Here is a 27,978-nt window from a genome sequence, read left to right as displayed (position 1 = left end):
TGTTGCATCTCTATACACAATAATGAAGCAGCAGAAAGAGAAATCAAGGAATCAATTCCATTTACAATTGCACCAAAAAACCATAGGATACCTAGGAATAACCTAACCAAAGAAGTAAAAGATCTGTACTCCGAAAACTGCAGAACACTTGTAAAAGAAATTGAAGAAGACACAAAGAAATGGAAAAACATTCTATGTTCGTAGATTAGAAGAAAAAATGTTGTTAAAATGTCTATACCACCCAAAGCAACCTACACATTTGTTGCAATTCCTGTCAATATAACACCAGCATTTTTCACAGAGATAGAAGGAATAATCCTAAAATTTGTATGGAACAACAGAAGACCCCAAACAGCTAAAGAAATATTGAGAAAGAAAGCAAAGCTGGAGGCATCATGATTCTGGACTTCAAGTTACAGTACAAAACTGTGGTCATCAAGACAGTATGGCACTGGCACGAACACAGACACATAGATCAATGGAACGGAATAGAAAACCCAGAAATGGGTCCACAACTCTATGGCCAACTAATCTTTGACGAAGCAGGAAAGAATATCCAATGGAAAAAAAGACAGTCTCTTCAACAAATGGTGTTGGGAAAACTGAACAGCAACATGCAGAAGAATGAAAATGGATCACTTTATTACACCATACACAACAATAAAAATGAATGAAAGACCTAAATGTGAGACAGGAAATCATCAAAATCCTAGAGCAGAACATAGGCAGCAATATCTTTGACCCTGGCCACAGCAACTTCTAACTAGACACGTCTCCATAGGTAAGGGAAACAAAAGCAAAAATGAACTGTTGGAACTTCATCAAGATAAAAACTTCTGCACAGCAAAGGAAACAATCAACAACACTCAAAGGCAACTTATGGAACGGGAGAAGATATTTGCAAACGACATATCTAAAAAGGGTTAATATCCAAAATGTATAAAAACGTGATACAACTCAATACCCAATAAACAAATAATCCGGTAAAGACATGGGCAGAGGACATGAATAGACATTTTCCCAAAGAAGACATCTAGATAACTAACACACGTGAAAAGATGCTCAACATTGCTCATCATCAGGGAAATACATCAAAACCACGGTGAGATACCACCTCACACAAGTCAGAATGGCTAGAATTAACAACACAGGAAACAACAGGTGTTGGTGAGGATGTGGAGAAAGGGGAACCCTCTTACGCTGTGGATGGGAATGCAAACTGGTGCAGCTACCCTGGAAAACAGAATGGAGGTTTCTCAAAAGGTTAAAAGAACTCTGCTACGAGCCAGCCATTGCACTACTAGGTATTTATCCAAAAGATACAAAAATACAGATTCAAAAGGGCACATGCACCCCAATGTTTATAGAAACATTATCAACAATAGCCAAATTATGGCAAGAGCCTGAAGGTCTATCCACTGATGAATGGATAAAGAAGAAGTGGTATATATATACAATGGAGTGTTACCATGCCATCAAAAAGAATGAAATCTTGCCATTTGAAATGGCATGGACAGAGGTAGAGTGTATTATGCTAAGTGAAGTCAGTCACTCATAAAAAGACAAAATACCATATGATTTCACTCATATTTATGATTTAAGAAACCAAATAGATGAACATAGGAAAAAAAAAAAAAAAGAGAGAGAGGGAGGCAAACCATAAGAGACTTTTAAATACAGAGAACAAACTGAGGATAGCTGAAGGAGAGGTAGGCAGAGGGAGGGGCTAAATGGTTAATGGGTATTAAGGAGGGTGCTTGGGATGAGAACTGGTATAACATGTCAGTGATGAATCACTAAATTCTCCTGAAACTAATATTACACTATATGTTAACTAAAATTAAAACAAAACCCTGAAATATTAAAAAAATAGGTTTGTGCAAATCCGGTTCTAGATAATGTCCTTTTTTATACTTATTCTTGTGTGTTTTAAATATCTTTGAATCTAGTACAGCATGTTTCCTAAAACCCCTCACTTTTTTTTCCTAGATGAATGAAAATATAATAACATAAAGTTGACATAAATGTATTTACCCAACACTATAATTATAACTTCACATCACTGTTAGTGATACTTTTCCAAATTTATACGAAATAGCATCCTCATTAGGAAACTGAGCTTGTTCTGACTGCTTTCATTATTTATTGGGTATCAAAAATATAGATTCACAATTTCTAAACAATAGACATTATTATTTGGATTTCAAATATTCAACATTAGGATGAAATCCATCTTTAGTTTTCACATCAGTTGAATTTCATGACCTTCATTAAGTAAATATATAACGAAGAATGCATCTGCTTGAAGGAGAGGCACCACAGAATGCCCATTTATGACAATGTGTTCTGTCTTAATTAGGTGTTTTTTAACAACTCTTCTAACAAGAGCCAAAGCCCTAAAATATCTCTCAAGGGTTGTTCAAAAATATGTGGAGAAGATTCAAAGTGAAATCATACAGGAAACTCGTAACAGAAATAGGGACTCTGAATTTTCTGTTGATTGTATAGTGTTAAACTCTTTGTAGGTTTGACAAAATTATTTTTCTTCATGAGTCCCAAAGAAACAAATCCAATTTGGTTATATCGAGGTGCTGTGTCAATGTGGTAAGTGCAAAGATATTCCATTTCCTATAAGGGTGAGAATTACCAGTCATTTCAAAGAGAATTGCATGATCAGTATCCATTAAATGGAAAGTTTTACCTGTAAAATTCAATAGTTTAGAGTTTCTCTTTTAATATTTAAATAATAGAAGATATCTTTCTTTTTTTATTATTTTGAGAGAAAGAGAGACAGCTCAAGGAGGACAGGAGCAGAGAGAGAGGAAGACCGAGAATCCCAAGCAGGCTCCACTCTGCTAGTGCAGAACCCGACATGGGACTCAATCCCATGAACCTGAGAACATGACCTGAGCTGAAACCAAGAGTCAGATGCTCAACCAACTAGATGCCCCTAGAAGATATCTTTTTTCTCCATCTTCTGTATCATAAATAATCAGACATTTGTACTCAGACACAATATTTTTGTATTTATTTTCTAAAAATAGCATCGTCTCTTTGTTAAGATGAAAACCATTTCATACCCTTCATAATATAAAATGGTAAATATCTTGCACGGGTTTTCTATTCACAGAGTGTTTTATAACTTCAGCATAACTGATTATGAAATCCTCCAGGTTTCAAGATGAGTTGTCATTTTGTCTAGTTAATACTAGATAAAATGCTATAACTTGGGAAATTGGGTAAGAAAATTTATTGCTATTGAAAAAGGGGAGTAGAAGATTACATTTTCCCCCTGCCTTGACTTGTTTTAATGGGGTAGTTTGAGTTTTACGGAGATAGAATTTTTAAATTAAAGAAAAAAAATCTAATTTCAGTATCAACTGTCAATCAAGGAGATTGCCAGATCAACTTTTCAACCTTCAGGCAGATTTATGACTACAGCTTAAAATGGACAGTGCTTGGGCAGAAGTTTCTAATTATGCCATTCAAATTATTGCTGAGCTGCAAAATATAACAAGCGTAATTGGATGATAAATGTATATTGTTGTTCCTACTTTTATGGATGCAAAAGTTCTATCCTTTCTTTAGCAATTATGTGAGCAAATGTTATTTTAAATGTAAAATTTTGTTGTGTTTCTTGTTCTTTCGGAATATGTAAGATACCTAATGCGTAAAAAGATTCTAAAGGAACACACAATTTTTGTTTGCAGCTACTGTTTCCTCCGAAGAATACCAGTTGGAATCAAATGAGCAGAATGGATTATTGCTTATTGCTGCCTTTTACGTTGGGAATTTCTCTCCTATGGCCTTGCTTTATGGCAACAGAAATCTCTCAAACAGAGGAAGTTAAGCACCCAGTGGATTCTCATTTGAGAGTGAAGCGTGGTTGGATGTGGAACCAGTTTTTTGTACCAGAGGAAATGAATAAGACTAATTATCACATTGGCCAGGTACTGATTTTATCAGAGTGTTACAGGAAATACTATTATGTAAATCTAAATGGATGGGTTGAGGAAGTTTTAAGGCATTTGATGCGTCGTACATTTTCTCAGTGGAACCCTTAGGAAGCTTTAGCCATCGGCCTAATTAATTGTTTCTGATTTTCAAGCACCTAAAATACCTGGAAAACTTAAGGAGGAAGGAAACCTCTGATTTTCGAATTTCACTTTTGTCTCCCATATGAAAATAGAGCCCTCATTTATCAACATCTGGAAATGTGATGGTGTTATTTTTGGTAATGGATCAAAGCAACCACACTGAGAATAATAATGTTTACCAACAGTATTTAGCCTGAGTTTCTACTATGCTCAGTAGGTGTTGATTTACCCATCATTAATTTTTCATGAAGCAGATTAATACCAAGCCCTTTTACAGTTAAGTAGCTTCAAGAGCATACACACTTCATTTGATTATGAAGTATAAAGAATAATTATTTTTTACTTTCTTGTAGGATATATGTATATATCTTTAAGATATATATATATTTAAATTTCCTAATGAGAAAGAATGTTCCCTATTTATGTTTTTGGTTTTTATTATCATTCAATATTCTTTAAACAGAGGTAATTACAATACCGTGTCCTTTTTCTAAGGATCTTTCTCTAGATGAATGAACTGAAATAAGTTTAACCACTAATTAACTGGCACTAAAATTTAATTGGGCCCAAAGGGTGAAGCACTCAAAATTCATGAACTCCCTTTCCCTGGCCCTTTCAGGAAAGCTTCAGCGTTAGCACGATGTCCAGATTCCAGAGGAGTTCGTCTATCACCTCTGGTGAATGTGTATGTGTATACTCTACCAATGGCTTAGGTTGGGATCTTATGCAAACAGATTTCAAACGTTTGTGCATGTATGTGTTCCTGCTGTGAGTCAGATTTCTCATCTCTTTATTCTCTAAGATGACTCCAGGTAAATCACAGGCAGGATGGCACAAATGAGGTCCATAGTTAAGTGTCTGCTGGTTAACTGAGTCTCTAGTCGCATTTGCGGTGGAGCCCACGGAGTACCATATGCTCTGCCATCAGTGAGTGGGGTGACAGACTCACACAGACGGGGAACTTTTAGTGAATGAGACTCTGCAGGGAAGTGCCTCAGTACAGTCAGAGCAGAGACTACCTCCCTGGCTAACTGTCACATTTTCTAGTTTGTGTTTTTGTGCTCCCGGTGCTCCCGGCACATCTCCTGTTCCGTTCACGTGGTGGTTGGTTTTGCCTATTTTTTCATTCTATAAAAATACTTGTGAAAATATTCTAATGGATGTTTTGCCTTGAAACACTGTCATTCGACTTAAATAACACACAGGTAACTGCTTTAAAAGAGAGTAATAATGAATACCTAGGTGTTGTCATTAAAGAGCTGGTGAAAATAAAATGTAGCTGATGTGTCCAAGATGACTTTCTTTTTGCACTATTTGTTAACAGAGATTAGGTTTGGAAAGCACAATTAAGTAAAAATGTAAAGGCATACTGATTTGCCAAATCAATGGTAATTGCCTGATTGAAAAAAGTAGTTTTGAATAGAAATATAGAAAATATCATGACACTGGAGGGGCGCCTGGGTGGCTCAGTCGGTTGAACGTCCCACTTCGGCTCAAGTCATGATCTCCCACTTTGCGGGTTCAAGCCCCATGTCAGGCTCTGAGCTGACAGCTCGGAGCCTGGAGCTACTTCAGATTCTGTGTCTCCCTCTCTCTCTGCCCCTCCCCTGCTCACGCTCTGTCTCTCTGTATAAAAAAATAAATAAAAACATTTAAAAAATTAAAAAGAAAGAAAATATCATGACACTAGAATTCATGAAATTGAAATGTCTTTAACTTACGAATTTTGTGACCTTAAAAGGCAGATACTTAATATATATTCATGTATATTTAAGTAAATATATATATACATATTTTTTTTTATTTTTATTTTTTTTACTTCAAATGGGTCCATGAAAGGACCAAACTCACTGATCTATGAAAATTATACTGTGCAGATACTTGGAATACATTTACTCATTACTAAATTTGACTTATCATCATCCTAATATTGAATCAAATTTTCAAATTATATTAAAATGATACCTGAAAAACATAGGACATACGTAACTTTCCTTTGATATAATTATTGGAAAGGACACTTGTTTCCCTTAATCTCTTATCAGTAAGGCATGGAGACTTCCTTTTTATCTTATGAGTAGTGAAGAAACATCACATTAAAAGAGCTATAGATCTTTTATTATAGCATTATTATTACTATTCCCAATCTGTTTCTTTCATTGAATAGCCGTGTTATTCAACACATTATTAAAATTACTTGTTGTAGCTACCTTCAGGTATTCCACACAATCACATAGAAAAATATTAATTAGTCCACTGTACCTTGAACTATCAGAAAAGTTATGAATTTGTTTAAGATTGTGTTTCTTGGTTAGCTTTGTAAATTTTCAGGAAGCTCTTACTGTAAAGAAGGGCTTATTTGTAAATGATGAATCAAGAAAACCAGGGATTCACAATAATTTCAGGATGATGGCATACTTCTCTTTATGTAAAGGTAATTTAGATATGAACAAGCAACCAGCGTTGCCTATATCATAATAACCCTTGTTTTTATATAGCAAATTCAGAAGTCCATTAACATTATGAACGAACAAATTCACTTTGCTTTTAAACATAAAAATAATTAGGATCCAAGAAGAAAAGACATATTTGACAATTGAATAGAACATGTTGGGAAGAAAGAGTTAGATCTAATTTGGCAAAACTCAAGCCATAAAAGACCATTTTACCTAGTGGTTTGCAGGAGAGGCTCTTGGGGTCAGACAGACCTGTTGTCTAAATCATAAACTTATACAAAACCATGACTCTGTGAACGCTTAAACATTTTTCAGTCTCTCTTTCTCTGTAGAAATGATTATGTCAATAGTTTTTATCTCATGATACTATGAGGATAAATTGGGAAATCATATAGAAAACGATGTGTACATTTTATAGCATGTTGTAAATGCCAAAATGGATGGCTCAGCTATCGTTACCTTCCCAACATGCTCCCTTATTTTCTTGGTAATATTTTCGTATTTCCTACATGTTTTTAGCCTAGAGATAGAATACCACTGTTTATCTAGACTATTATCTGCCTATCAGTCTCTAGGTCCCAATCTAACGCAAATATTTGAGAGCATGGTTTTAGTGACTCAGAATGTAATCATAGAGTAAACATGAGCCACCAACTTTGGTGTGCATCATTTATGAAAGGCACTTTGTTTTTCAATTATTAGTTTCTAATTAGAATAATCTATTTAGAGTAATAAGATTTGTACAGTTACTTATACTGAAATATCAGACTCCTCTGCTTGATGACACAATTTAATCTTAAAATTAATATTTCACCTGATTTAATATCCCATGGGAATTGCATGGGGTTATTAACATGGGGGAAAATGAACAGACAGGAAAATAAAATCATTAAAATTAATTTGTCCATTTAAATATGTCTGGAAACTAAATTATCCCTCTTTGCACTTGCAGCTAAGATCTGATTTAGACAATGGAAACAACTCTTTCCAGTACAAGCTTTTGGGAGCTGGAGCTGGAAGTATTTTTGTCATTGATGAGAGAACAGGTGACATTTTTGCCGTCCAGAAGCTTGATAGAGAGGAACGATCCCTCTACACTCTAAGAGCCCAGGTAATAGACAGCACTACTGGAAGGGCTGTGGAACCTGAGTCTGAGTTTGTCATCAGAGTTTCGGATATCAATGACAATGAACCAAAATTCCTAGATGAACCTTATGAGGCCATTGTACCAGAGATGTCTCCAGAAGGTATTGCATATTAATTTACATCAAAGATATATTAACAATTACAACAGATTGAAATTTTTGAGCTAATGTTTTGGAAGCGAATTAGTTAAAGTTCCACACTCGTACTTCCTTCTATAAACATGTTAAGTCAAATAATTTTAAAAATTAGACTATCATTTAAATTTTGTAAACAATGGTACTATATTTTAATACATTAGTTGTCTTGTTAAAATATCTCAGTCTTCAAGGCAATAGAAGAAAAGGGTTAAATATGTGGTTTTTAGTGATTTATAAAATTCTTTAGCTTATTCACTTACTAGTTTCTCCATTACAAGAAGGTATTTTCCAAAACAAGATATAATTTTGTCTCTGAAAAAAAGTATGCACAGCCATCTGGAAAGATATGCACGTATAAATCATAGAATCCAATTTATAAGACAAAAGTACTATATGTTTCAAAGTCATGGAACATAAAGACTAAAAACAAAAAAAGGGGTCGAACGCCTCTGTGCAACTGTATTTATTTTCAAAGTTCCTTTCATACCTACTGTTATTTTTATAAATATCTTCAATATAATGCCTGTAGAAGCAAGTGGTTTCCATAAGATATAAGAACTGACTGCACTGAAAATCAGAAATGTCTTTCTAATAGAGGGGAATTATGGTGTGGCTGTGCAAAGTTTGTCCACTCATTCATTCATTCAGAAAATGTTGGCAGCACAATATATAGTAAAATTAAGTTCATAAAATTTTCTTAAGTGTGATAAATTCTATTCAGTAATGGTCATTTTAAGTTATACTAACATGCTTTAAAACTGCTTTACCTAACCACCTGATTGATTAGCCAACAATTCCAAAAGTGTATATTCTACTGTATATTTTCCTGATTCTTTGTTTTTTAACAGTCCGGGAAGCAATTTAAAGACTTCTTTCTACGTGCATTCAGAACATAGGTCTTTACAACATAAACAAATTTAGCTGTGAATATGTATCAAGACCGATTATTATTAGACGTAAACGACACATGAATATTGCGTTTGGTAGCCAGGCAGTGAAACATTTCATTTCTCCCCTCCCCCTCCTCCTCCTCCCCCCCCTCCTCCTCCTCCTTTTTTTTTAAACAGCATACATTATGGACCTAACATTTACTAGCAAATTTTGTGAAATATAATTTTGGAAGTAATTGCTAGTATGAAACCTATATCTTAGTTCTAACACAGCGAACAATAACTATTTTAAATAAGGTGACCCTTGATGCTTTCCATTATGAAAGTGTTAATTATGAGTGAAATATGATGATGATTAATTGACTGGAGAAGGTGGGACTTTTAGGAAATGATATTTGAAGTGGATTACAAAGAATACAGTCATGCCGTATTCTAGAAAAAGATTCACATTGCAGTAGGATAAGAATTGCCTATATCAATATGGGAGTGATTGATAGAGCGAGTCTGTAAGCATGACGATGGGTGAGATCCCCTTGGCAGAGAACGTAGGTAGAGAAGAGAAAAGCATACTAGGTGAGCAGATTAAAAAGGGGGTTGACTGGGAAATTAGAATGAATGAGATTGGTCAGTGATAGAGGACAAAGAAAGACATGAAAAGAGGAGTTACAAAGGAAGAGATCCTCCAACTCTGTTAAATAAAATCAAAGTGTACTGACTGTAGTGACTTTTGATTTGGCAAGTAAGAGGCTCCTAGTGATTTTGGTTGAATTGATGCAGCTGCAATATTCTGAAGATTATTCTATTGCGTGAATGAGTGGAGAAGAGGAAGTTACAGCGAATTTAGCCAACTTTAAAAGATGTTATGCCACAGGGAAAAAATAGAGATGTAAGGCACTAGGTAGAAGGAGATAAAGGTAAAGAGGATTTTGTTGTTGTTACTTATCATTATTTAATCATTTATTAAGATGGGAAATTTAATATCACAGTGATATACTATAGGGAATGATCCAAAGAAGAGTATTTTTGAAGAAAAATAAGGGGGCTTTAACTGCTGGGAACCTATTCTCTTTTTTTTTCATGTTTATTTTTTTTATTTTGAGAGAGAGAGAGAGCATGAGGGTGAGGGGCAGAAAGAGAGTGAGAGAGAGAATCCACCTGTGCTGTCAGCACAATGTCTGATGCAGGGCTCTATCCCATGAACCATGAGATTGTGACCTGAGCCAAAATCAAGAGTCAGATGCTTACTGGACTGAGCTACTCAGGAGCTCCTGGGAAACTATTCTTGGGAAAGGAAAGACCCATGGAATCCAGGGCAATAATAGAGGAGACAGATTGCAATAGGTTAACACTTTGGTTGATATCAAACCAGTTCATAAGTGATTTTTTCTATCCATTAAGTATGAGACAAAGGCAGTAATTGAGAGCAAAGGATTGCAGTGTGTGCATACAGTATTTGCATCATGACATCAAGTGTCGCCACGAGGCTGGTTGATTCAACAGAGATCACAAAACTTTGGTTTGTTCTATATGGTATTTGGCTAGTGCATATCTCTTTGCTTTGAAATTCAAGGTTAATGTGCATATTAACTTAGTTCATCTGTGTAATTCAGTATATCCTGTGAGAGTGCCAGTCAGGGTTCAGACCCGGTATGGAATCATACTAAAATCAATGAGCACTTTTTATTCCTTTCTGTGGGAGGAAGGGACAAAGAGAACAATAGTCAACTGTTGTCAGAAATGTCACCTACTATGGAGAGAGAGGAATATCCCCATTGTTGTGTCAACTGTTGTGTAGATGGTTTCCCTCTGAAGCATTCCTGTAATTCTTAACTTTGCCTTGAAGAAACCACTTAGAAGTATATGCGATTTTTTTCTGTTTTTCTCAATCTCAATGCTTAAATAATGAATAATATGAATGATTTTACCTGAACCTATACTTAGTTCTTCATGTTCGTTCCATATCATTGCCATTTTATAGGTTCTTGAGTTTTGATCTTGCTTCCAAATTCCCTACTCACCTATTTCATTCTTTACAAAGCAACAGGTGCAAACATTTTATTATCTGTTGTCTTAACTATTTAGTATTGTATTATAGTCATTTACCAATTATTATATTTGAATCTGTACTTTGAATTTATTTGGTGAAGCACTGAAAGGAATCCACATTTGAGCATTGTCATCATAAGGGAGAACCAAGAAAACTACAAACTACTTGTTGCTTATTAAACACATAAATAAACATATTTATTCACAAGTAACAGTGGACTTTTACTGATTACATTTCTATTGGAAATGCAATTACTCTCAAAACTAGAACTACCAAGTAGAATTGAGAAAAAAAAACATGGTTTTTCTACTTGTCGGTCTGGAATTATAAAATTATTATCTTTCTTCCACACAAAAAATACAAGATCTAATAGGCTAAGAGTCCCACAATACCTTAAGTTTAGGGTGATTGAGTAAAAGAATGAGTACATGGATAGGTGAAAATCCTACAGAAGTGAATAGATGAGGTTTGGAAGATGAACAGAGGATATTGGTAGATATAAAATCCAAGGAGACTCTGTGGGTGTCAGTTGAGGCACACAACGATCAAAAGTGCTGCAGATAGCCTTCGGATAGTGATGACTCCATTTTGAAATTTCTTAGTGCAGAATTCCTAGAAACATACAACCTACCAAGACAGAATCATAAGAAATAGAAAATCAGGGGCACCTGGGTGGCTCCAGGTTAAGCATCAAGCTCTTGATTTTGGCTCAGGTCATGATCTGATGATTGTGGGATCAAACCCCATGTTGGGCTCTGCACTGGGTGTGGAGCCTACTTAAGATTCTCTCTCTCTCTCTCTCTCTCTCTCTCTCTCTCTGCCCCTACCCTACTCATTCCCACTCTCTTGCTAAAGGAAAAAAAAAAAAAACAAGAAAAAAAAATCAGAGCAGATTATTAGTAAGATTGGATCAGTAGCTAAAAACATTCCAACAAACATAAGTCCACCATAAGTTGGCTTCACTGGTAAGTTCTACCAAACATTTTAAGCAATAATTGATACCAATCCTTTTCAAACTCTTCCAAAAACTTGAAGAGGAGGGAACACTCCCAAACTCATTTTACAAGGGTGGCATTGCTGTGAGACCAAAACCAGGTAAGGGCACCACAGGAAAACTACCTGTCAGTATCTCAGGTGAACATTGATGCAAAAATTGTCAACAAAATTCTAGCCAGCCCAATTCAACAAAACATTAAAAAGATGATATGAAGATGATATAAAGATGAAGTGGGATTTATCTCTGGGACGCAAGGATGGTTCAACAACAGCAAATCAAATATGATATACCAGCTTAGTAGAATAAAGTATAAAGATCATATAATCCTCTCAACAGATGCCAAAAAAACACTTGACAAAATTCAACATTTTTTCAGGATGAGAAAGGCTCTCAGTAAATCAGTTACAAAAAGGACATACCTGAGCATAATAAAAGCCACATATGACAAAACCCCAGTGAAAATCATACTCAATATTGAAACACTGAAATATTTTCCTCTAGATCATGAAAAAGACAAAGATGCCCACCCTACTTTTTTTGACATAGTATTGGAAGTCCTGGCCAGAGCAATACTCTCTACCTAAGTATACTCAGTGGGGAAAAACAATGGTCATTTCAACAAATAGTGTTAGTGTTGGGAAAACTGGATATTCACATGCAAAAGAATGAAATTGGACCCTTATACTACTCATAAAAATGAACTTAAGGACTGGGGCGCCTGGGTGGCGCAGTCGGTTAAGCGTCCGACTTCAGCCAGGTCACGATCTCGAGGTCAGTGAGTTCGAGCCCCGCGTCAGGCTCTGGGCTGATGGCTCGGAGCCTGGAGCCTGTTTCCGATTCTGTGTCTCCCTCTCTCTCTGCCCCTCCCCCGTTCATGCTCTGTCTCTCTCTGTCCCAAAAATAAATAAAGAACGTTGAAAAAAAAATTAAAAAAAAAAAATGAACTTAAGGACTAAAGATTGGACATGAAAGCATAAGAAAAAATGTTGACATTGGTCTTGGAAATGATTTTCTGGATTAGATACCAAAAATAGAAGCAATAAAAGGAAAAATAAGCAAATTGGACTGCATCAAACAAAAAAGGCTTCTGCACAAAGAAACAATCATCAAACTAAAGAGGATACTTCCAGAATGGCAGAAAATATTTCTACACCCTCTATCAGTTAAGAGGTTAATATCCAAAATATAGAAGGACCCCATACAACTCAATAGCAATCCCCCAAAATAATCCAATTAAAAATGAGCAGAAGGTATGGATAGACATTTCTCCAAAGAACAATACATATGGCCAACAGGTACATGAAAAGATGCTCAATATCACTAATCAGTTCAGGGAAATGCAAATCAAAACCACAAGAAGATATTACCCCACACCTGCTAGAATGGCTATGGTCAAAAGGACAAATAAGTGTTGGAAAGAATGAAGAGAGAAAAGAGAAACTGAGCGCTGTTAGTGAGAATGGTAATTGGTGCAACCGCTATGGACAAGAGTATGGAGGTTTATAAAAATTAAACATAAAACTATCATATAATCCAGCCAACTCACTTCTGGGTATGTATCATAGGAAATGGAATCACTGTCTCAAAGAGATATCTACACCTCCCTGTGCATTCCAGCATTATTTACAATAGACAAGACATGGAAACAACTTAAGTAAGTGTTCATCATGGATGAATAGATAAGGAAGATATGGTATACACACACACACACACATATATATATATAAAGAGAGAGGGATAGATATATATACACACAATGGTATATTATTCAATCATAAAAAACATGAAATATTGCAATTGGTGACAACATGGATGGACCTTGAGGGCATTAAGCTAAGTGAAATAAGCAAAAGAGAGAAAGACAAATACTATATAATTTCACTTATATGTACACTTTTTAAAAAAATTTCAATTTGTACAAACAGAGTAGAGTGATGATTGCTGGGACTAGGACTTGGGAAAATGAGGAAGCATTGGTCAAACTGTAACATTACAGTATTACATACTGGAAGGTTACCAAGACATTAGGTCTTAACTATTCTCACCGCAAGAAAGTAAAATTGTAATTATGGAGGTATTAACTCACTTTATTGTGATAATCATTCCTCAATATATTTGTGTATATCAATCATCACATTGTATGCCATAATGACACAATGTTGTATGTCAATTATATCTCAATAAAGCTTGTAGAAAAAGAAATTCACTTTAGTAACATTTACCATCAAAATGACATAAGTATGTTACCCACTATCAAAAAAAGTGGTTGAATTCAATTTAGATAATTTTACTCCTTGACCTCATAAATTATAATAATAAATTTCAACACGTAGCAGAGAATTCTCAGAAACACAAACACCCTGATTTCTTAAAATATATCTAATTTGAAAATTAAACTGTATGAAATTTATATCTTTGGACATGTGAGTTTGAATGTGATTGATATTGGGATGGATTGCTCTTTGTATGCTCTCTGAACATATTGTTTGCTTTCTTAAACACAGTTTATTTATTTGACTTAAATTTTCTAACATTATGAAAAGTAGAGGTGTCAAAAATACAACACAAGAATAATAAGAATGACCTAATTTTCAGGTTCTTGTAGACAGGAAAACGAAAAAAAAAATATTTGAAGAGTATTTTTCACATTTAAGGTGACAAGTGGGAAAATATCTGTTTTTTGAGCTTCACTTGGAGGTTCTAGATTGTAAAAGTAATTGCATCTCAAATATAAACACAAGAGGGATGGGCCAATCAGTCCCTGTAAATAAATAATGATCCTCATACTAATAAAATAAGTTCCCAGTGTGAAACAGTGAGCACATCCACGATTAGAACATTATTTCTATCATGAATTTGAATTCTGAACATTATGATTTGACTAAGTTATCTACTGTCTTATCTGTTTTAATGTCACAAAAATCACAGAATCAGAATGTAGGTCAAAATATTATCACTTTGGTCTTCTTTAAGATTGGCCATTATGCAATTCAACATCCTGTCAGTAAATTTGCTTCAGAGTAATCAAAGTGTGCTCGTACTAGAACTGCATGTAAAAATAGCTTTCCTATTAGACAATTTATATCTTCATTCTAAGAAAAGTCTGCTTAATATTTTTACCACTGAACTTGACGCACAAAAATTACACACTAAAATAAATGAGTCATTTTGAAATCTACCAGTTCAAATCTTAGCATTCAAACATATATTTAACTAGGGCACACTGTTTATTGAGTATTCTAGAAAAAATGGAAACTTTGTATATAAAATGTCCTTGTCACAAGTTGCTGTCTTTTCTCCTGCCTACATGATATCTCAATTAGCCTGCATATCAAAATTTATCACTTTTACATTTTTATGGATATCTCCCATAATCTCTATAAAGAAGATAAAGTATTCAGTGTGAAATATGAGATATCATCTAATAAAGTTTTGTTACTAATATTAAACTACACTTTTGAATGAGAATCATTCAGTCCTCTGTAATACCTCTGCTTAAGACTGAATTCCACATAAATCAATATTGATGGAGTTATACTATTCTTACATTAGGTTTTACTCTTGATGGGAGAATAAGTCTAACATGTCGAGAAATCGTATTCATGCTGTCAATAATGCTTTTGACCTTCAAAAATTTTATATAGACTTGTAAGTTTTAGCACTTATGAATAATTACAAAGTGTCATTTCTATGTAGGTTCTCACATACAATAAATATTTTGTCTTACGTTAATATGCCATTATCTCACCATAATTTTGTAACTTGTGTCACAGCAAATGAAGCATATTGGCAAACTGAAGTATATTTCCAGTTCCCACGGTTTAGGCTACTAAACTATGATTTTCCTCTCAAGAATTTAGTACAAGTTTATGTCCTGTGTTACCTATGTAATAGTATGTTTTTGCAATATAGTATTGCTGAGAAAATGGGTAAAGTCAAATATTGTGTTAAATTTTTCATAAAGTCCTTTTGCAAAAAAAATAGCTTTAAAGAGTGAGGATTTTAAACATGCCTGATTTTCTATGGAAACTGCATCTGGCTTAACCCAAGATTTCCCTGGTCACTGAGTGAGCCAGGAGATTAGAGAAGCTGAGCATTGTGTATGAATAGATAATGATGAAGGGCCACATTTCAAAGGTCATGATATGTAAGACTGAGCAAAAGGACATGATATTGAATGGAGGTTCCATCTCCCCTGTAGTGCACAAGAAACGGTGAGAAGAAAAAATTGAAATATAAAGCAGCAGATGAAACTACTAACAAATAAAACTACCTTGGCCAAGTAGACTAAAGTCATGACCCAGACTCTAATAGATTTGAATGACCCATCAGTAGGGTCTGTTGCCCCGTATGCCAGACTGGGGGATCCAGCTAAGGCAGCCAATGCCCCGTACCTTAAAGGTATGGAAGTCAGGGGACATAGCCATTGCCCCAGTTCTCACCTTGAATTAACATGCTGTGCTTCTGAGAACACCAAACCCCGTCATGCCTAAGGAAAGAGTTGTTTACTGGAATTTGCCATGAGATGTCTCACCAGGATGGGTAAATTACTCCACCCCTCTGGTTGAAGGAAACGATTCACTCCTCACTGGGATCCCATTGTCCTGCTGCAAGCCGGACCTATTGAAACAGAATATCCCTGGAATGGAACACACACCATTAAAAGAAAGGGAAAGGTTAGGGTCCTGAGCTGGCATATCCCACCCCCAACTCATCTCCTTATACCTGACGGTGATGCCTCCCCCCTCCGTTGGCCTCAAGGACGTTATGACACATAGAAGCCCCTACTAAATTTACCCAGCAAGCCTGGAATGATAGCCAGAAGAGTCTGCCCTTATTGAATACTAAAATGTCTCTGATGATAAAAGCTTCCCACCCACCGCCCCCCACAGTAAAACAGCCGTGAACACTTACAGCCTCGCAAGGAGGCACCTGTGCCATTATTCAAACAAATGTTAGGTGCTCATGCCTGATGACTCTTGTGAATGTGCCATATTCATTAAATCACATGAAGATATAAGTGTTCTGACCCCAGCTCAGAGGACTTAGTAAATCAATGGTTCAGGTCATGGGATTCTTGGTGGTAAGAGCTGTCACTTATTTGGGAATTATTGTCTTAATCAGTGTTTTTCTTGAATGTGCCTGTATTACCTGCCTTCGGTGCAGCCAGAGATGCCAAATGAGCCACCTCCATGCTAGAGAAGCCCCTTGCTGATGGCTGAGGACACGCTACGGAAGAGGGGAGCGTATAAGATTGCGAGAATCAGTCGTGAGGTTGTGGACAGTTGAGGGAGGTCACTGAGAGGATGTGTCTGCCATTCGACCTGCATGCTGGACATGGGAGATCGGAGGCACCTAAGCCCCTCCCCTGTCCTTGAAATGTGACTTCCACTAGTGTTTTCCTCTCCCAGAAGCTACCCCAGGATTCCAGCTTTGAGATAGAAATGTGGTGTTGTCACTGTCCGAATATTACATAGGACTGAAGCTATATATGACTGACTAAAAGCCTTTATGACTTTCAAGACTTGGTGGGCAGGTCCAAAAAACTACTCGTCTTGAGGACACCCAAAACAAGCCTCAGGAATGAGTTCTCTTGCTCAATACAACTACCACCTGCCAATCTGGAGTGGCATGTGTCATGTTTGGTCTCCTCCTGTCCTCCTTGTTCAGGGGCCGGTTTCAGATTACAGCTAGGAAGATCTGGAGGAGTTTGTGAAACTAACAGTGACCAGATGTCCAATTTTACCCAGGACAACTCTGCGTAATCCTGTTTGGTTGTTGTTGTTGTTGTTGTTGTTGTTGTTGTTGTTGTTGTTTTCCCTGGCATTTTGTCCGGAAAGCACTTGGCCCAGAATGTTTTTTTCTTTTATTATTATTAGTAGGTGCATCATAATAAGCCAGAGTGAATTTGGGAGACATTGACTTTGTGCTTGTACCTCTTAACATGGGGTGTGACAAGTAGTGTCCGAGGCATATGGCTAGTGAGTAAAGTGTCTCCTTTTAAGACATGATTAAATCTGAAAGGCGGCTAGTGATAACCCGGGACACTGTTCATAAAAACACAATTAAGCCAAGAAGCTGATTAAATAATGCAAATACATGTGAAGAATATCTATCTGGTGATATATTTAATGTGAAAATAATCTGTATAAAGCATTTTTCATTAATGTACATATATATATATATCAGTTGTCCTTTAGAAATAACTTTATTATGGGGCGCCTGGGTGGCTTGGTCGGTTAAGCGTCCGACTTCGGCTCAGGTCATGATCTCCCAGTCCGTGAGTTCGAGCCCCGCGTCGGGCTCTGTGCTGACAGCTCAGAGCCTGGGGCCTGTTTCAGATTCTGTGTCTCCCTCTCTCTCTGCCCCTCCCCTGTTCATGCTCTGTCTCTCTCTGTCTCAAAAATAAATAAATGTTCAAAAAAAAAATTAAAAAAAAAAAGAAATAACTTTATTACTAGGATATACTTTAAAGAAACTTTAATTAAATTTTTGTAATGTTTCTGTGTTTTCCAGAGGAAGAGAGACAGAGAACAAGTAGGGGCGGGGCAGAGAGAGAGAGGCAGCCACAGAATCTGAAGTAGGCTCCAGGCTCTGAGCTGTCAGCACAGAGACGGATGCAGGGCACAAACCCACGAACTTCAAGATCATGACTTGAGCCGAAGTCGGAATTAACCGACTGAGCCACTCAGGTGCCCCGAGAAACTTTAATTTTTGATCCATTAGTGTAGTTAAACTGACTTTGTCAGGTTTTAGTGAGAGCACAGTAAAATGTTGATGAAAGGAATGGAGACGCTAAACAGGTTGGTTCATACGTAGGGCATGCACCAGGCTTCTTGCACTGATGAATAATGAATGCGCTGTTAACAACAATATTCTACTGAATTCCATTTCGGTAGGGTAAGAGCAACCTGTGCAGGCTGGGAGAAAGGCATCAATGGGTATGTCTAAAGACATAAAGAATTTGTGCCTTGAGACAAATATCAGGTTATCAGTCACCCAATCCTAATCAAGAAATGCTGGCTTTTGTTTTCTTTTTTCCCTGATGTTATGCAAAATAATTCCCATCTTTATGGAAGTTTCATTATTCTATTTTTGTTATATACTTCTCACCTTTATATCTAGAATTTATTTTAAGCCGATTTTTGTGAATGGTGTCAAGCAAGTGTCAAATTCTAGATCAAAAGAGAGATGACTGATGGATGGATGTATAAATGGACGCAGATACCCAGGGGACCCTGTAGCATTTATTGAAACGGTTCTCCAGTGCTCACCTGTGCCATCCTTGCATGAGTGAGCTCTCCATATGTGTATGATTTTGTTTCTGAATCTCTAGTCAGTTTGTCCTCTTTTGTTCTTCCAGGGGCTAATGTTCTATTGTCTTTATCGCCACAGTTATGTCATAAGCCCTGCTCCCTGTTAGTACACGTCTTCCAGATGTTCCTTATCAGAGATGTCTGTCTTGCTTAATCCTTTGCATTTCCATGTATATTTCAAGTCAGATTTTTAATTTATCCAGTAAGACAACTTGCTAAGATTTTGATTAGGATAGCATTTACACTATGGATCTGTCTGTTGGTATTTCTAGATGGTCATTTCATAAACCCAGTATTTTGGTCCATGTTTGATCATTAATGTCTCTTTACTTTCTTTGTTGAGGTCTTTAACAACTTTTGTTTAGATATTCCTGAGTATATTTGTTTCTTGTATATATTAGGTATTTAATTGAACTATTTTAGAGATATATATTTCTGGTATAAATAAAAATGGACTTTTGTGTACCTTGTTGTGTTCCTATGACCTTCCTAATGTAATGATTTAATATTCTCTAAAGTTTTTATATGTATATTCTGCTTGATTTTCAAACAAAAATATTGTTTTTGAATCACTAAAACATTTTTTTAATGTTTTGGTTGTTTTGGTTTTTTTTTTCATTTTTGAGAGACAGAGAGAGACAGAGTGCATGCGGTGTGAGGCAGAGAGGGAGGGAGACACAGAACTGGAAGCAGGCTCCAGGCTCTGAGCTGTCAGCTCAGAGCCTGATGCGGGGCTTGAACTCACGAACCGCGAGATCATGACCTAAGCCAAAGTGGAATGCTTAACTGACTGAGCCACCCAGGCGCCCGTCATCATTTTTAATATTCATTTCTGTATGCATGGCATTGCCTCATTTCATTGTCTAGGAGCTTTCCTATAATGCTGCCCAAAATAGCGTGATAATAAAGTTGCTTTTTAACTACCTCAGAAGGAAAAGTTTTCACATTTCACAGGTAAATATGATTGCTGTCAAAGTTTAAAAATGCCCTCCATCAGACTTAAGAAGGTATCTTTTTCTTGTAATTCCCTGAATTTTTATTGCAAATGGAACTGGGATATTTTCAGGTGTGTTTTATGTATCTAATGAGAATTTTTGTCTTATGTTTTTCTTTGTTAAGCCTTTAATGCCACGAATTATATAGGTTCATTTTCTAATGTTAAAACATCCTTGAATTTTTGTAATGAAAAATTCAAAATGCCTTCTATGAAAATAAACATTCTAGGGGCGCCTGGGTGGCTCAGTCGGTTAAGCGTCCGACTTCGGCTCAGGTCATGATCTCGCGGTCCGTGAGTTCGAGCCCCGCGTCGGGCTCTGTGCTGACTGCTCAGAGCCTGGAGCCTGTTTCAGATTCTGTGTCTCCCTCTCTCTCTGACCCTCCCCCATTCATGCTCTGTCTCTCTCTGTCTCAAAAATAAATAAACGTTAAAAAAATTTTTTTAAAAAAGAAAATAAACATTCTAAAACAGTTCCATAAGCATGCTGACTTGGGTCTCTCTGAACTATGTTCTTATCTAGAATAGTCCCCGTAATATTTTAGAATCAACTTCAATTTATAGTGATGGGTGGGTTGTTGTTGAGAAACGGGATGGCCGGGAGACTGGAGCCACAGTCTTCATAAAACAGACCAGAGCGATTCTTGCACTAAACAATAAGCATGTCATAAAAGCAGTGATTATGTAAGCCTGGCAAAGCTGCTCTATGCGAAAAGGGCATCTTGGTGCTATTCATTTTGATTTCAAATGTGAGTATGCAGCTCTACGATTACTGACAGATACAGGAAGAGTTACACATGTTTGTATGAGTAGAAACTGAAAAGCTATTTGTTTCAATCACCCAGTGTCCCTTTACCTATATTTAACTGGTAACAGAAGGAGGAGGGGACAGGGGGACTTTGGAACAATTTTGATTTTTTTCACTGAAGGACACGTTATTGGTCTTATAGTGATATTTTGCTTAAATTTTGTGTATGGCTAATTCCTAACTGCAAGTGAATGTACACACGTGTTCTCTTACAAATGACAAGGAAAATATAAATGGAAAATATATATATATATATATATATATACATATATATATATATATATAACATATCAATTTTTTTTTAATTTCTTGACTACTCTGACATTTATTTATTATTACAGTTTATGTTACTTGACTATTTAGTGAAGATTTCTGCGGTATTTAAATTTCTGATTAGGAAAATATGTAAGCTTCTCTCTTTTGACTTTATATTTTTTTAATGTTTTATTTATTTTTGAGAGGGTGAGCACTAGCAGAGGAGGGGCAGAGGGAGGGGGAGAAAAAGGATCTGAAGCAGGCTCAGGGCTGACAGCAAGGAGCCCATGTGGGGCTCGAACTCATGAACCAACCCTAAGATCATGACCTGAGCCAAAGTCAGCTGCTCAACCAACTGAGCCACCCAGGCACCCCCTCTTTTGACTTTTTTTTTAGAAAAACCTTTTAGAAAATATCTAAGAAGGTTTAAAGTGGTTTAACCTGTATTTAATGAATTGTGATGTCATTGAAAAAGCAGCAACTAAAGCAAATAAAACAAAATCAGATAATTAGAATGATATTAACACTAGATAGCGTTGATAGCATCTTCAACACATCATATCCTTCTGTGTGTGTGGCCGGGGAAGATCATTTAAGATCAAGTCTTTTAGGAACTTTAAAGCATACAATACAATATGGTGGCCTAGAGTCACCATGCTGTGCACTTGCTCTCCAGAACTTGATTTCCTAACCGCAACTTTGTTGGCTTTGATCACCATTTATCCAGGTCTCCCAGCCTCTGCGAGTCAGCAATTTACCCTTTGTTTCTAGAGCTCAGCTTTTCTAGATTCCACATATAAGTGATATCTTTGTCTTTCTCTGTCTGCCTTATCTTGCTTAGCATAATGCCCTTAAGGTCCATCCATGTCATGGCAATAGAAGAGAACGTATTGTAAAACACTTGAACCTAAGGTGTTTACATTTTGAGTGGTTATACAGTATAAAGCAAGTGCTAAATGACTAATAAAATACTACCACATACCACAAATAATACCACAAATAATACCACAAAGAGCAAATGCTACATACATTTGAGGGCCACGGTAAAAGTTTCAACAACTTTATTACTGACAAGTAGAAGGGCTTCCCATTAGAATGTCTCGGTTTACAAAATAAGATTGTAATGGAAACGTGAATGATGTTGGTAGTACAGGAAATCGCATAGACTATTTGATTCTGTGATATTCATGTTGCCATTCTTACTGACCCAGAACATGATGTTTCCATAAATGCAGATTTTCAACAAGACCTATAATGCTATCCCAACTTTACATAAAGATGATTAAAAAGCTCAATACTTTTAAAGGAAGATGTTTAATTTAAGCATTAAGTTTAAATGTACAGATACTTCTCATTGTGTTTTACTGATTGTTATTGAATTTCAATTAAGAACATTTTATGTCATCAATATGTGACAGGGTTTTGCTTTGTACTATACCAAAAAAAAAAAAAAAAAAAAAAAAGAATTCTTCAACGTAAGTATGTTACAGAAGGGAATTAAATAAGGAAGATACTTGTGCCCACCCTCAACTTGATACTATTGCAAGCTCATTTCAATTTTATTCACATTTTATCAGCATTCTGTGACTTTGAGTCACAGTTCACAGAGCGATTTTTAAAGTAAACTGCTTCCAATTTCCTTTTGATTCTTCCACTAATGATATAACAAACTTCTGAAAGATCGTGAAATGGACATTGTAATGGATTGTTAAATAATTATATTTCATTATAGCTTAGATCTTTGTTTAAAATTCTAAATTGTATATAGAATTCATATATACGTATATATAGATATGTATATATACACATATCATATATATATATACATATCTATAGATATGTATATGTATCTATATATGTATATAGATATGTGTATATATACATATCATATATATATATACATATCTATAGATATATATATATGAATTCTATATACAATATAGAATTTTAAACAAAGATCTAAGCTATACACACACATACACATACACACACACACATATATATATATATGAATTAGGGCTCTTTTGTATGAGATTATATTCTCTTGTCTATGCAGAATGATATCAGTTTTGTAATTCTGAACAAGGAGGGCTAGGTTTTCATTGTATGTCTTCACCTTGCTTGCTAAAGAGAAAATGCCGTATAGAACTGAATTCATTGTTCGATAAGACCGCAGTCTTAATTTCTTGTTACTATTCATATTTTCTTCAGGAACATTAGTCATCCAGGTGACAGCAAATGATGCTGATGATCCTTCAAGTGGCAATAATGCTCGTCTCTTGTACAGTTTACTACAAGGCCAGCCCTACTTCTCCATTGAACCAACAACAGGTATTTCTAAATGAAACAAAGTGCAGTTCAGCGGGATTCTAAGTAGGCAAATGGCAGAGCAAAAAAAACATCTGCTTCCAAACGTGCTGTACAGTAGACCTGAAGTTTCCAGAAATAAATGGGTTGTATTTTAGACACTTAATTCTTTTTAGTCCTTTAGCTGATTTTTCTAACTTTCAGAGATTGAATTTTCCAAATCCACACTACAAATCACTTGTATATAAGGTATAAAACATATGCAAAGACTATAACAAACCACTTAGAGAAAAAAAAAAAACAGTTTAAAAATAACGGTGAAAGACCTTTAAAGCAGTTGACCAAAATTTGATGTACAGAAAGCCTACAAGCATATTAAAAATGCTCATCAACCGCAGTAGTCATGGAAATGCGAGCTAAAACCACAATGAGATTCACCTTCACTCCCAATTCTCTCTGGAGTCAAACCTAGGGAGAATACTGGCAGTGTCTCTTTCAGACATTCTGTGTTTTCTATAAGGATTCATATAACAGATTACAGTTATAAAACACTTCAGTCCACAATTCAAATGCTATCATAATATGGTCCAACTTATCTGTTTTTGTATTTACGGGTCTCACAATTTTTAATGAACACTTTTCCACAGATACATTGAGGATTGGCCATTCTCTTTCTTATGTTTGTGTTCATGGTCCCCAAATCTTTAGCCCAGCATCCTGTTGTCTTCTGTTCTGCCCTTTCCTAGTTTTTTTTTTTAGTGATAATAATTTTTTTACTAAGTAATTTTCTAGAAAATTTTCTATAACATTTTCTAAAATGTAGAATTTTATAGAATAAATTTACAGAATATTTATTATATTTATTATAGTCCATCTTGAATTTGAAAATCTGTTTATAGTTTGATCTGTATCATGAACAACCGTCGGTCAAAAACAAATCCTTCTTCATGTATCATAACTTAAAATAGACTTTAACATCACAGGTGCACAATATATCTTGCATAAATTTGGTGTTGTAATGTACACATTTACTTATAATTAACTTCTTTCAAATTTAAAAGAGAAGTTAACTGTAGCACACTAACATTATGTTAGAGAAGATAGCAGAAAATCGTTTGAGGTAAAAATAAGACATTCCTCTTTTTTACCCAAGAGTATATGAACATAGCATTTTATTAGGGGTCTACTAGTGTTCTTAGTATTGTGTTGACTACTCTAAACTCCAGGCAGAGTTGGTGTTTAATTTATTATTTTATTGTTATTTATGTTCTCCAGGGCAGTGTCTAGCACATTGTAGTCATTTAAAATGTATCAAAAGAATGAGTGTATGATGGAATTCTTAGGAAATTAACTGGAAAGATGCATGGTTAATAACGAAATAATAATTGAAGTTTTATTACATGTTTTAAGGAATCATAAGAACATCTTCTAAAATGGATAGAGAACTGCAAGATGAGTATTGGGTAATTATTCAAGCCAAAGATATGCTCGGTCAGCCAGGAGGACTGTCGGGAACAACAAGTGTGTTAATTAAACTTTCTGATGTTAACGACAATAAGCCTATATTTAAGGAAAGTAAGTAGAAAACACCGTGAATTTTCATTACAATAAAACTATACATGCGCTAAATACACACAGATGTTAGGGTTTGCATCTAAAGCACTGCCACAGCGCTATATAAAATAAATGTATTAATTATTCGAAGGTGTGATTATTTTCATTAGTGTGAAAAGTCAAATACAAATGAAAAGGTAATGTGTTTTTTTTTTTCTAATCGCTTTCGTAACAATTTCCACAAACCTCGTGCCTTAAACAAATTGTTACCTTAATGAAATATGTCACAGATGTCACCAGATTAAGTTCAAGGTGTCTGTAGGGCTATTTTCCTCTCTAGAGGGTCCAGGGGAGAATCCATTTCTTTGGATTTGGTTATTGGCAAAATTCAGTTCTTTACGTTTGTAGGAATAAGGGCTCTGTTTCCTTGAAGGCCGTCAGCGGCAGGACACCGTTAGCTCCGTGAGGCGTCTTTCTGGTTCTTGAGTATAACTCACACACCTCAGACACATCAAAAGGTGTCAAGTCCTCCACACGTCGCCGTCTCTCCAACCCACACTTTGCCTCTTCTTCACTTTTATGGAGTCATGTGATCAGATCCAGTCCCCTTGGACAAACCAAGGCAATCTCCACATCTCAAGGTCAGCTGAATAGCAATATGAATTCCACCTGCAACCTGGATTGCTTTTTGTCCCTTTACATAATATATTCATAGGTTCTGGGGTATTAGAACACGGGTATTTTGAGGAATTCATTTTTCTACCTACTACAAGTGATGATTTCAAATGATAATTATTTTTTATGTTTTATGTTATCTTTATTCACTATATTCAGACTAAGAACAGAAAAAAAAATTGCCCATTTCTATATTCACCTATGATTTATATTACATATACGTATATGAAATTTCACATGTAATAGAGATCATATGGTATTTGTCTTTTTCTGACTTATTTCACTTAGTATAATGCCCTTGAGACCTGTTCATGTTGTTGCAAATGACAAGATTTTATTATTTTTTGTGGCTGAGTAATATTCTAGTGTGTGTGTGTGTGTGTGTGTGTGTGTGTGTGTCTGTCTGTCATAATTTCTTTACCGTTTCATCCATTGATGGACACTTAAGTTTCCACATCTTGGCTATTGTGAATAATAATGCAATAAACATGGGAGTGCAGCTATCTTTTCTAATTAGTGTTTTCATTTTCTTTGGCTAAATATCCAGAAGTGGTATTACTTGATTGTATTATATTTCTATTTTTAATATTTTAAGACACCTTCATACTGTTTTCCCTTACTCTTTTCCGTAATGGCTGCACCAATTTACATTCCCACCGACAGTGCACAAGGGTTCCTTTTTCTCCACATCCTCACCAACACTTGTTATTTCTTGTCTTTTGAATAGTAGCCATTCTAACAGGGGTGAGGTCATATTTCATTGTGATTTTGATTTGCATTTCCCTGATCATTAATGATATCAAGCATCTTTTCATGTACCTGTTAGCCATCTGTATGCATTCTTTGGAAGAATGTCTATTCAGATATTTTGCCCATTTTTAATATTATCATTATTATTAGTAGTAATAGTAGTAGCATTTGATATTGAGTTGTACGAGTTTCTGTATGTTTTGGATATTAGCCTCTTATCAGATGTATGATTTTGCAAATATTTCCTCCCTTTCAGTAAGTTGCTTTTTCATCCTTTTGATGGTTTACTTTGCTGGGCAGAATTTTTTTAGTGTGTTATAGCCCACTTATTATTTTTTTTTTTCTTTTCTTGCTTTTGCTTTTCGTATCAGAATAAAAAAAGGATCACCGAGACTATGCTGAGGAGCTTGTTGCCTATGTTTTCTCCTAGGAGTTTTATGGTTCCAGGTCTTAGTTCAAGTGTTGAATACATTTTTAGTTATTTTTGGGGTATGGTGTAAGACAATGGTCCTGTTTCATTCCTTTGCATTTGGTTATCCAATTTTCCTAACACCATTTATTAAGGAGACTGACATTTTCTTATTGCATATTCTTGGCTTCTTTGTCATAAATTAACTGACCATATATGTATAATATGTGTAGTTATTTTTACTTATGTATTATGAATATGCCATACCTGCTCTGATAATTTAAGTACTGAATACAAGCTAAGTCATTTGGTATGCTCCAGAAGGGATTTCTTCTGAAATTCTTAGGAGAAATTCTTTTTTTTTTTTTTTAAAGAAGTTCTTCCCACCCCTTCCCCAGGGCATTCTGTCCTACCTACAGAAATACATTTACAAGCAATTCTGGAAATCATGACCAATTATCATGATAGGAAAAATGCATATACATGTGTCAAAGAGAAAAGTAGATCAAACACACACATACAAATGCACACCCACCCAACACCCCCCCCCCCAACACACATACACACACACACACATGCAGATACTGTTCAGTTCAGCTATTTTGTGCCAGGCCCAGAGTTAGCAGATATTCTGAATTTTCAAGAAATATTAGAGAGGCCCCTGGGTAAAAAGACGATGAGCATTTTTTGTGTGTGACAAAAATCTTAAAGTGTGTAAATGTGATGCACCTTTTGAAGTGTCTGAAGACAGGGGCACCTGGGTAGCTCAGTCAGTTAAGCACAGGACTTTGGGTCAGGTCATAACCTCAGGGTTTGTAAGTTTGAGCCCTGTGTTGGCCTCTGTGCTGACAGCTCAGAGCCTGGAGCCTGCTTCAGATTCTGTGTCCCTCTCTCTCTGCCCCTCCCCCACTTGCACTCTGTCTCTCTCAAAAAATGAATAAACATTAAAAAAATTAAAGAAATATTGCATATCTGAATGCTTATTTGTATGCCATTTTCATATTTAACATTTTCAGTATAATGCCATTTTTAAAAATAAAAATCATATATATTTATTGTATACAGCACGATGGTTTTTCTCACGTTCATTTATTTATTTGAGAGAAAGAGTGTGAGTAGGGGAGGTGCAGAGACCGAGGG

At 35.7% G+C, this 27,978-nt stretch overlaps 1 protein-coding gene across 1 annotated transcript in view; it reads left to right on the top strand.

Moving 5' to 3' along the window:
- The window catches only part of CDH19 (cadherin 19), a 100,409-nt gene that overhangs the window by 22,962 nt on the left and 49,469 nt on the right, over positions 1-27,978 (top strand). The window contains exons 2-5 of the mRNA XM_042911188.1: positions 3,711-3,950; positions 7,506-7,800; positions 23,355-23,474; positions 24,861-25,025. Coding sequence (XP_042767122.1) covers positions 3,747-3,950; positions 7,506-7,800; positions 23,355-23,474; positions 24,861-25,025 — 784 coding nt within the window. The 5' untranslated portion in view covers positions 3,711-3,746. The remainder of the gene's footprint in view (positions 1-3,710; positions 3,951-7,505; positions 7,801-23,354; positions 23,475-24,860; positions 25,026-27,978) is intronic.

The sequence above is a fragment of the Panthera leo genome, chromosome D3 (genome assembly GCF_018350215.1).
Source record: "Panthera leo isolate Ple1 chromosome D3, P.leo_Ple1_pat1.1, whole genome shotgun sequence".
NCBI classification, from domain to species: Eukaryota; Metazoa; Chordata; class Mammalia; order Carnivora; family Felidae; genus Panthera; species Panthera leo.
This window is presented reverse-complemented; position numbering and strand designations above follow the sequence as displayed.